Below are 12,296 nucleotides of genomic sequence, written 5' to 3' on the forward strand. Positions count from 1 at the left end.
ATGTTGGGTAACTACACTCAGCTCACTGATCTCAACTTTCTATTTATCAGTGCACTATTATAACATTCCCAGGCTGGTCATAAATCCCTCTAGGTACAAAATGCCTCTTCAAGGACTTCCCTACAACATCCTGTTGCCATGAGAATTCAAAGAAAGAAATGCTGCCTCAGACTTGGATCAATATTTGAGCCATGAACAACAGCTCATTAAAATGTAATTGAAGGTTTCAAATTCCACGCAAGCTTAGTCCCAACACATGAGGTTTCAACAATCAGACCCTTTAAGTGTATAATATCGCACAGCCTAAAAAGATATTCTGAAAAAGTAGCTTGCAGTGTAGAATAATAAACTAATGGCAATAGTTTAAGCGACGATACCACCAGATGAAATCAGATGAACAGGAATGGAAAAGCTAAATCCGAAATTTAAAAAAGGCCTACCACCTTCAAGAAAACAATGAGCAAACCAGTTTGCAAGACATCATACGCTGTATCAAAATGCGTCATTGCATCATTTACATATATCAGAGAAAATTTATCTCGTTCTATTTCCTGAGGACTTACGTGAAAACATTTTCATATGCAAGTAAAAATATGTCAAAGAATTTACCACCTTTCAACAGCAGTTCCTTCCAGCCAAAACTACTAAAAGCTGCATGAAAACTGGACAACTTTTTAAAACAGGTTCAATTAAGCCAACCCAGAACATTAAATGTACACAACAGCCAAAGACCATGACTATTTCATCCGAGAACACATTAATTACTATTACATGGCTATAGCCTATTTAAGCACCCAGTTCTTTTCAGATTTGATTACTTAGGTTTGTTCATAAGCCTAGACCTTTTTAAAAATCCATTTGGTCTAATGCAGGCAGCTGATTTGTTTTTTTGGCAGGCTAGAATTGAACGTAAACAACAAATAATGCTGTCAGAACATAACACTAAACGTCAAACACAAATTTATTTTTATTACTTAACAGGATTTCATTATGCCTATTTTCAGAGAGAAAGCACACTGCTGGAGGTGTGTTAAAAAGCTTAACAAATTACATCTCTGTCACGTCACCAAGAGGATGTTCAATGCATAACTACAAAGCAGGAGCATATTTAGTACTCTTACTGTCATCATTTGCACTAGAACAAAACCACAAAAGAATATATCTTTAGCCCAATGTTCCAAACATGCGTTTCTAAATTAGTTAAGGAGAGGAAAACCAGATGGTTCCTTAACACCCATTTTTATAATATTCAGTACACTCTTCTGCATTCTTCTTCAGTTGGCCTTACCCCTAATTTGGTAATAGCAGCAAACTTGGATAAATCACCTCATAACTATATCTAAAATCATTATCTAGAATATCTTCTCCCAATAACCACAGAGCTCTCCCCAACACTGGGTTTGGAGGCAGGGAGAGCATAGAATCGGGTGGGATGGTGGCGAGGAGGGACACTGCCACCTTCCTGCCTCCACTCAAATTAAGTCCGGGGCAGGAAGGCTGTTCACAGGCCTTCCTGCCATACCACCAATCGAGACCCTTAAATGGGCAATTAACACACAATTAAGAGCCTAATCCTGTGCTGATTGCTTGCCAGCTATAGGGAAGGGACCCTCATTCAAAGGCACAGTGCCTGAATGAAGGGCCCGGCATCAGGAATGAGGGATGGGAGGGATAGGGCACACTAAGAGCCAGCCCCCTGCCCTTGCTGCTGACTCCCCTACAACCCCCTCCCCTGCCACTCACATCCTGTGAAACCCCTCCCACCCTGACTTACCTGTGTCCTGGCTCCAGGGCCTAATTTGAGTCCAGTACCAGCAGCAGCCACCGCCCCTGTGCTGGTACTGCTCAGTTAAAGAGCTGCCAGCCTCTTATTGGCCAGCAGCTCTCAGCATGCGGGACTTCCACCGCCTGTCCTTGATCCTAGGGAAGGCCCACCGCTGTCCACTTAAGCGCCTAAGCGCCGCTAGATCCAGCGGGCCTTCCTCAGAGCAGGCAATGCGGGGCTCTCGCCAGCACACTTGCCAGTGGTTGGGACCCCCCCCACTCCCAGTCGCCCAGATAAAATCCCGGCCAAGGAGTTCAATGAGGTAATCAGATCTTTAGATGTGGCTTTTGTTTCCGTATGGAAATTTTCACAGTTTATTTAAACAAGGCTAGGGCAGGTGGTCTTCAATAATCTGTCAATACTTGGAGTGGACCTCAACAGAAATGCTTGAAAACCACTGATTTAAATTCCATGCTCCAGAGTATGGCTGGGAAGACATTTTTAAAATGACTGAAAGGAACTTTGAAAACTGATAAAAGGTGCAATGAATTACAATAGTGTCCTTTGAACTCTAGGACCAGGGTTTGAATTCATTTGATTTGTTCTTTACAAGAGTCTGAAGTGAAAATGATTTTGGACAAGCATTAAGGTAATGGTGGCAGATGTGGGAAGTGAAAAAAGTCACACCAGCAGAATTGGGAATGCTGTGCAAGACCAATGTTAACATGGAATGTAGCACGTCTGTCTAAAGATTGCTTTACTTTGAATATAAAGCACAACTGATCAGGAAATTACAAAACAGCAACAGTGGACACAGAAATATTCCAAAAAGCAACACCAACACCCATATCCCAAAATAAACAAATTTGCGACCAAAGCAACTGGGGTGAGGAAGCTATTGAACTGCATTGGTTGCAATTAATTTTAAGCTACGTAACCACTTTAAATGGCAAGCAGCTTACCGAAATGGATGTGATCTGATTACTTGACTAATATGGAGTACTACTAATGGCACATTACATTATTGCACAAACTTCTTTAGTTGGTCACATGAGATGACTCACTCTTTGGGTTTTGTTGCAACCAGCACCCTCAGTGGCCTCCGACTGCCATGGAACTGATTTAAAATAGTCTCCACTTCCAGAAGTGGTCGAAGAAAAACCAAATCCTCATTGATAGAATAAATTTTCCTTCCAGCCTGAAGACCTGCCATCTATAATACAAATGAAAAGTCAGATTTTCAAATACAGAACAATTAAAATGGATTAGTCACCAGTATGACATAGTCCAAAACTGTCATTACACTACCAATTTATATGATGATATAAATTAAATGATAACAATAATGATAGCAGCAAAGGATCATGACTTTTAACCAACTTGCACAAGCAACTCATGAACTTGTGCAGTTGTTCTGGTACTGCCAAGTGAACCCCACAGTATGAATTTCCTCCAATTAACTATCGGTAACAATGAAGCCATTGTTTTCAGTCTCTGCACCTAACTCCATTCCCTAGCTATTGACTCCATCCCTCTCCCTGGCCACAGTCCGTGATTAAGCCAATGTTTGCAACCTTGGTGTCACATTTGACCCAGAGATCAGTTTCCAACCTTATATTTGCACCATCATTAAGACCGTCTATTTCCACCTCCGTAACAGGGCCTGACTTTGCACCTGTCTCAGCTCATCTACTTCTGAAGCCCTCATTCATGCCTTCATTACCTCTAGACTTGACTATTCCAACGCACTCCTGGCTGGTCTCCCACATTCTACTTTCTGTAAACATGAGGTCATCCAAAACACTGCTGCCCATGTCTTGACTTGCACCAAGTCCTGTTCCCCTATCGTCCTTGTACTCGCTGATCTACATTGGCTGCCAGTCAAGCAACGTCTTGATTTTAAAATTTTCAGCCTTGTTTTCAAATCCCTCCATGGCCTCGCCCTTCCTTATCTCTGTAATCTCCTGCAGCCCCACAACCCTCCAAGATATCTGTGCTCCTCTAATTCTGGCCTCTTGTTCGTCCCTGATTTTAATCGCTCCACCGTTGGTGGCCACACCTTCAGTTGCCTAGGCCCCAAGCTCTGGAATATCCTCCCTATACCTCTCCGTCTCTCAACCTCACTTTCATCCTTTAAGATACTCCTTAAAACCTAACTCTTTGACCAAGCTTTTGGTCATCTAAACTAATATTTCCTTTTGTGGCTCAGTGTCATACTTGGTTTTACAATGCTCTTGTAAAGCACTTTGGGATGTTTTATTACATTAAAGGCACTATATAAATACAAGTTGTTGTTGCTATAAGATGTTATGAACAGTATAATAGAAATCAGTTTATATTTAGAACTGCTTTCATTGCAGCCAATTCCATAATAAGGCATAAGCAAATGCAGGTTTTGTAGGTAATGTGCATTGTATGAGGGAAAGGCAAATAAATCGAAACCAAACAATTTAAGTTGGAAGGCTTGAACTGCAGCAGGCAGGGGCCAAATTACATGGTAAACAAGTCCATGTCCTCCTAATTCAAAGCAAGCCTTTCCATTGAAATTCAACAACACATTAATATGGAAAATTTGTAAAGCAAACATGTAGTTTTAATTAAATTTGTTTTTCCCCTGTTCTGAAATAACTGATATCCTGTTTTACATCAAGCACATCTGCTCAGCTTTTACACAACAAGCCTGTTGCATGATAATGCAGTTGAGACACTGTGACCAGCATCCTTAAAGGTTTTGTCATTTATTACCAGAATGGCAATCTCTGCTTAGTATTCTAGTCTCCTGTGAGCTTTGTTCACCACTTCTACCAGTGCAGCTTTGAAAGCAACCTAACAAATGTAACACTTAAGTTCTCAAAGATACTTTTCATAAGCAAAGCATTTGTTAGCAAAGACAGCTGTGGACTTCCAGAGTGATTGTATCCCCACTTAGATAGATTCCTAGTATGTCTCAGCCACTTTATGCATTGCATTTGAATGGGTTTTTATGCAAATTTCTTTAAGGCAGGGTTAAGTAATTGGTTATCCACAGGAAATTGAAATTCTAATTGAAAGTTGACTTATTAAAATAAACTGTAGTCTCTCAAATATAAGTGGGGTTGATATGCAAAATATAGGCATCAAAAGAACTCTTAACAAAAAGGGTGCACAGAGAAGCATAAAATAAACTAAAGCTATGCCAAAATAACTACTGTTTGATTCACACCATTAATCCCCACAAAACAGATCCACGAGGGATCTCATCCACTCAAAATCTTTCTCAAGTCACCAACTTGCACAGTTCAGATTTTTGAAGATTGCTTTATGCTGTACTGTACCCATGAAGGAGAATTTGCATAAATTCAGACTTGTTTTGAATTAGATAACTATGAAATTGTTTTAAGTTATATGAAATCTATAACTGGTGGGAAAATACTAGGCAAATTAACAGAGCTTCTGTCTTTCTGCATAATAAACACAACCTTGTCGACAAAATGTATGCATTGAGTTAAAAGAAAATCTCAATGAACCTCTCCTCCCTCTGGATAATGGAGAGAATTTATCACCCATGTACACCACTATTAAACAAACCTATTCGTATTGATGCTTTGCTGTGGAAATGCTACTACTATGCTGGTGTTGGCCAATTTCATTGTTAAATTGAAGAAAGACACTTGAAAGAAATTGCTGGATTCGGATGGAGCTGGATTTCTACATTTGAAAAAAAATCTTGGAGGAGTAACTGCCAATACTTGTGTTGATTTGAACGATAGCTTTTATATGGTATTTTAGGCCAAGGAGCTGCCATAATCTCTCAAACTACAAAGCTCACCAGGCAAAGTATAGCATGTCGGAGTAGTAGTCAGTTACCATTTTATAATTTCAAGTATATCATCTTTGCCCGAGAAGAAATTCACATGACCAGGATAATTAGATTTTTGGAACCCTATCAAGTATGCAAAATAGACTATAGCTATTAAACCTGCTCAAAATATTAGCAAGCCATAGCAAACTCATTGGTTTGCACTATGACCCCAGTTTGACCATGCAGTAGTTTTCATCTTCTAATAGACCATCAAAAATCACGTGCGTCAATTATAAGTATACTACATGCGTCCAGAGTTTGGAATTCGTTCACTAATCCAGCAGTTCCTTCATCTCAGTATTTTTTGTTACAAGTTATTAAATGAGCTGCTATTCACTTTCATCAATACTGGGATCTTTTCTTCATCTAGCCCTAATGCATATTTTTGTATTACAATAACTTCTTGTTGCAAATTTGGGTCTGCTGCAGATGTGTCTTGTGTTCAATGGTGACTTACTTTCATGGGAATTGACTTGCACTTCCCTATGACCATGATAGTGTAACCCAGGGGAATTACAAAAGTAGCACCTTGAAACATGAACTACTCTCAAGTGCCTTCAATAGGTCAAACAAGCTTTTGGTGAGACAAGCCTGAATACAAATCATTAAGCTGCAAGACTGCCTATTTTCACCTCTATAATATTGTCTCTCTCCACTGCTGCACCTGTCCATCTGCTGCTGAAATCCTCCTCCATGCTTCATTATCTCCAGACTCTCCATAAATGTGAGCATATCCAAAACTCTGCAGGCTGCATCCAAAGTCACACCAAGTCCCATTCACCTATCATCCCTGTGTTGAGTGACCTATATTGGCTTCCGGTCTGGCAGCACCCCGGTTTTAAAATCCATAGTTTTCAAATCCTTATGACTTCATTCCTCCTATATGCTGCCCTATCCTAACGCACATTTCATCCGTTGCCCTAGTGCTGGCTGATCTGCATTGGCTCCCAATCCGCAAATACCTCAAGTTTACAATTCTCACCCATGATCATATCCCTTCATGGCCTTACCCCTTCTCTTTCTTTCTACCTCCTCCAGCCCACAACCCTCTGAGAACTTTGTGTTGCTCCAATTCTTGGCTTTTGTGCATCCCCGACTTCCTTCACCTCACCATCGGCAGATGTGCCTTCAGCAGTCTAGGCTCAGCTCTGGAACATCCTCCCTACACCTTCCTGCCTTCCCATTGCCTTTAAGAGCATTTATATAAATATGTGGAATGGAAGATCCTAAATTAGCTAATATTTAAATGCTCCCATTCTTACTCCACCACTACATGGAAGTTCAATATTTCAAATCTTTTTCCTGCAGTGCCAAGTAATTTGGTGTCCATATCTCTGTGGTTGTTCGGTTCATTGGACCTGAATTTCAATATAGCAGCAAAGCAAAACAGAAATTACCTCAGCAGAAGAGCCACTTTGTACAGATTTCACCACAATGGTCTTATTTTTCTCCTCAATTTCAAACCCGTAGCTCTCTTCTTCGGGGAAAATCTAGGGCAAAGAAAACAAAATTTAAAAAACAAACTGCCACATTCTCTCTGCAATTAATATGAAATATCTGAAAATCTAGAAGTATTTCTTAAATGGCCATCCACAGCATGCTAAGCCACACCTCATCGAGTCCCAAGAAATCAATTTAAATGGGACCTACAATTACAGAACTGTGCAAAACTAGTGAGGTTTCAGCACTTGAATTTGGAATCATGTTGTTTGCCACTGAGCAGCATTCACCTTTGGTTTAAGTACAATTCATATAATTAATTCTCAGATCTAAGAATTTTAAAAATCAGAACTATTTAAAGGTATTTTCAGACGTACTTTAAAGCTTTGAAAGAGTTCGCCCTCAGATTTAAAAAAAAAGTCGACTGCAGTCAGTGAATAGAAAGGTTGAATAACTGATGACCAATCTGCTAGCACCAGTTTTGGGTCTCCGATGTTGCATTTCAACTCCTGGGTGTAGAGTTTTTCTTTACTACATCTAATCTGGCCATCACTACATTTTACTCGTAGGGAGAACTCCTCTTTCCAAACTTCAAATGAAGTTATTGCATTTTCTATGAGAGAAATCACCTGAAGCATACAATAGCAGAAGCCAAACACTTCTAAAACTCCACTTAGGAAATTAGGAGACACTTTTTCATGCAAAAGGGTGGTAGAAGGTTGGAACTCTCTTCTGCAAACAGTAATTGATGCTGGATCAATTGTTAATCTTAAAACTGAGCTTGATAGATTTTTGCTAACCAAAGGTACGAAGGGATATGGGGCAAAGGCAGGTATATGGAGTCAGGTCACTGATCAGCCATGATCTCACTGAATGGCAGAACAGGCTTGAGGGGGCTAAATGGCCTGTTCCTGGTCTTTTGTTCCAAAGTCAGAGGCTCCCCGCTATACATTTTGACATTTGTAATTTTTTTAATTTAGGGCTGGTTAGTTACTTACTTTCCTTCAAAAACATAAAACATCCATAATGATTCATTAATGTGACAAACACAAGGAAATTATGCAAGATCCCCAATCTGCGAGTCACAAAAAGAGTAGTGTTAGAGCATGGAATTATTTTGCCTATGGTGGTGTTAGCTCTACAACTAGAGCTCCTTCAATCCTATTTCCTTGCCCTTCCCAGCTTCCTTTTTGTCCTTCCTTTGGAAATCCTTATTCAATATAGAATCAACTATACACGATTCAGTTGGCCTCAAAAATTTTAAGGCATAACAGAAACACTTGTGACAAAGACTGCTGAAATGCCTTCAGCAACAATTTGGTTTTAAAAAAATAACAGCTGCCCCATTGGAGCGAAACCTTTCTTGGGTAACATGTATAAACAGAAAGTGCTGGAAATACTCAGCAGGTCTGGCAGCATCTCTGGAGATAGAAACAGAGTAAACGTTTCAGGCCTTTGAGCTTTCATCAGAACTGGTAACCATTAAAATTATAATAGGCTTTGAGCAAGTGAAGGGGGAGGGGTGGGGGGGGGGTGGGAGAGGAACAAAAGAGGTGTATGAAAAGGTGGAGGGCAAGAGAGATTAAATGACAGCTGTTAAGGAACAAAAGGGAAAGGGAGTGCTAATAGTTGTAGTAAATGATTATCACAACTTTTAGCACTGTTCTAGCCATAATTAATTGAAATTTAAAAAGTCCAGCCAAATCACAGAGGGAGTCTTTGACATAACTAGGTTAACTACAACATAAGCAGCTTGTCATCAGCACAGTAAACTATTCACCTTGAATAAGCCACAAAATAACAAACGTCAATGGCCAAAATGTAGATTTCATTAAGTCTATAAATTATGGAGTTGCTTAAACTTTATAGGTTTCACTGAAATCTAAAAAGAACTGTTACAATGGACCTTAGTTGAGCTTCTTGGTTTTTAGTTGCTTTCATTTTACGGAAAGGAAGTAGCAGAAAATCAAAATGGAACAGGGAGGAAGAAAAATCTCAGCTGAAATAACTGAAATGGTCGCTGAAACTTTCAAGACAGCATTCAAGTTTGGTTTCAATACAATGCTGATAACTAATTAGATCCAAGCTTTGAAAATAAAAAAAAAGTCAGAGCTGGTTTAATACCTTGTCAGACATATTTCATCATTTGAGGAAAGTGTGAATATACTTTAAAAAAAAATCAAACCACCAGCCATTCCAGGAAGCAAGACATTTCCCATTGATCTCATTTGATGATTTGTCAGTACATAGCCCGTTCTGACCTTGAGAAGTAAAATTCAATTTCTTTTGACTACATCATATAGTTTTAGCAACAATGAAAGTAGGTCAAATGCAATTGAATAAATTAGGATTCTGGTTACAAGCATGTGGCAATATCTGCAGCGGGATCAAATTCATTCTGAAACACTAGATTTTGACATGTAGGAATCAGAAATAGAATTTATCTCTAGGAACTTCCTGGATTTGAGCTACAATTCTACTCACATTTAACCATGAAAGTTGAAGACTACTAAATGATCTCCAAAAATCAAATAGCGTCATCAGTTTAATGAAATAATAGGCAATCAATAGGCTTTCATGTAGCACAATATTTGAAAAGGAGACAATACAACAATGAGAAAAAGTGGAATGGTAAGACTGCCAAAAAAGCTGTTAAGATAGCTGGACATCAGCAAAAGTGCAAGCAATGTTTCTATCAGCAGAACTCTCCATATTTAAGAAATCAAAATAAATCAGCATTCAGGCAGGGCTGCCTGCAATATAAAAAGCTCCAAATTTAAGCATTCAAATTAAATACTTTCAAAGCAAGTAAACCATTGGGTCTAATTTCATAATGCTATGGAAGGTTGCAAATGTCACCCCACTATTTAAGAAGGGAGGGAGAGAGAAAACAGGGAACTACAGACCTGTTAGCCTTACATCAGTAGTAGGGAAATGTTAGAATCTACTCTAAAGGATGTGATTAATGGAAACTTGGATAATAATGATCTGATTGCGCATAGTCAACATGGATTTATGAATGGGAAATCATATTTTGAGGATGTTACTAACAGAATTGATAAAGAGGACGTGATATACTTGGAATTTCAGAAAGCTTTTGATAAAGTCCCCCACAGGAGGTTGGTTAACAAAATTAAAGTACATGGGATAGGAGGAGGTAGTATACTGGCATGGATTAAGGATTGATTAACAGGCAGAAAACAGAGAGTAGGAATAAATGGGTCATTCTCATGTTGGCAGGCTGTGACGAGTGGGGTACGGCAAAGATCAGTACTTGGGCCCCAGTTGGATGCGGGGATCTAATGTAATATTTCCAATTTCGTGGATGACACAAAGCTAGGTGGGAATATGTGTAGTGAGGAAAATGCCAAGCGGCTTCAAGGGGATTTGGACAGACTTAGTGAATGGACAAGAACGTGGCAGATGGAATATAATGTGAAAAAATGTGAGGTTATCCACTTTGGTAGGAGGAATAGATGTGCAGAGTATTTCTTAAATGGTAAGAGATTAGAAAGTGTAGATGTACAAAGGGACCTGGGTGTCCATGTCAATAAGTCATTGAAAGCTAGCATGCAGGTGCAGTAAGCAATTAAGAAGGCTTATGGTATATTAGCCTTTATCACAAGAGGATTTGTGTACAGGAGTAGTGAAGTCTTGCTTCAATTGTATAGAACCTTGGTTAGACCGCACCTGGAGTACTGTGTGCAGTATTGGTCCCCTTACCTTAGGAAGGATAGTATTGCATTAGAGGGAGTGCAACAAAGGCTCACCAGACTTCTTCCTGGGATGGCAGGACTGTCCTATGAAGAGAGATTGGGGAAACTGGGCCTGTATTCTCTAGGGTTTCGAAGAATGAGAGGTGATCTCATTGAAACCTACAAAATACTAAAAGGGATAAAACAGCGTAGAAGCAGATTGTTTACCCTGGATGAGAAGTCTAGAACCAGGGGACATAATTTCAAAATAAGGGGGAACCCGCTTAGGACTGAGATGAGGAGAAATTTCTTTACTCAGAGGGTTATGAAACTATGGAATTCTCTACCCCAGAGGGCTGTCGAAGCTCAGTCATTAAGTGTGTTAAAAGCAGAGACAGACATATTGCTAAATACCATTGACTTAAAGGGATATGGGGATAGTGTGGGAAAAAGGCACTGAAGTGGATAACCAGCCATGATCGTATTGAATGGCGGAGCAGGTTAAATGGGCTGAATGGCCTACACCTACTCCTATGTTCCTATGCTATGCTCTACACATGAAGATTAGACAGAAAGGTACATCAATCACAGAATTTGTCTTAGTGTTACAGCCCCATTACTAATTGCACTTCTATCCAAGGAGTCTCCACACCGGTACTTGGTTTCATTTGAAGAATTCAACTCAGCAGCCAAAGAAATGGAAAAGCTTTGTACGGTTACAAAGGGAGGCTCAGTGCCATCAGATAAGAACCCAAGACAATATCAGGATGTTGATACGAACATTTGTAGGAGGTTGTTTTAGAACCAGACTATAAAACTGACTGGGTTTCCGGAATTCGTAAACTGTGTTCAAAGCATTACAGCTAAGTCACACCACTCAGAGCACTTCTGATAAGGATATGACAAACATTTCATTTCAATTTTAAGAAGCATGAAAACAGTTATGTTAACCTTTGCAGGATCTTAGAAAGGAATATTCTATCTTGATGAAACCAACAAAAATGAAAAAGAGTCCATTTTTGCAGGCATCGAGCATTTGGCAGCAATTTACCCAATAGCTATTATTCATGCAAGTTGAAATATCAGCTCTCTATTTGACTAGTGAAGGGTTTAACTGCCTAGACTGATCCTGTTCATAACAACCATCCAATCAGTTGGAATTACTGATTAGTGAACACAAGAATCTGGCTGAAATTTCCCTTCCTGGGTGCAAGGGATCAAATGTAGCAGCCACTACCACTACAAAGCACGCAATCAGCCACTTTAGCATGAGCAGGGTTCCTAGTCATAGTCATACAGCACTGAAACAGGCCCTTCGGCCCACCGAGTCTGTGCCGACCAACAACCACCCAGTTATACTAATCCTACATTAATCCCATATTCCCTACCACGTCCCCACCATTCTCCTACCACCTATGTACACTAGGGGCAATTTACATTGGCCAATTTACCTAACAACCTGCAAGTCTTCGACTGTGGGAGAAAACCGGAGCAGCCGGCGGAAACCCACGTGGTCACAGGGAGAACATGTAAACTCCGCACAGAAAGTACCCAG

At 39.9% G+C, this 12,296-nt stretch overlaps 1 protein-coding gene across 2 annotated transcripts in view; it reads right to left on the bottom strand.

Moving 5' to 3' along the window:
* Nucleotides 1-12,296, bottom strand: part of prex1 (phosphatidylinositol-3,4,5-trisphosphate-dependent Rac exchange factor 1) — a 270,479-nt gene that overhangs the window by 89,739 nt on the left and 168,444 nt on the right. For both annotated transcript variants that reach the window (XM_068048258.1, XM_068048259.1), the window contains exons 17-18: nucleotides 7,004-7,096; nucleotides 2,830-2,978 (exon numbers count right to left, since the gene is read on the bottom strand). In XM_068048258.1, coding sequence (XP_067904359.1) covers nucleotides 2,830-2,978; nucleotides 7,004-7,096 — 242 coding nt within the window. The remainder of the gene's footprint in view (nucleotides 1-2,829; nucleotides 2,979-7,003; nucleotides 7,097-12,296) is intronic.

The sequence above is a fragment of the Heterodontus francisci genome, chromosome 16 (assembly GCF_036365525.1).
Source record: "Heterodontus francisci isolate sHetFra1 chromosome 16, sHetFra1.hap1, whole genome shotgun sequence".
NCBI lineage: Eukaryota > Metazoa > Chordata > Chondrichthyes > Heterodontiformes > Heterodontidae > Heterodontus > Heterodontus francisci.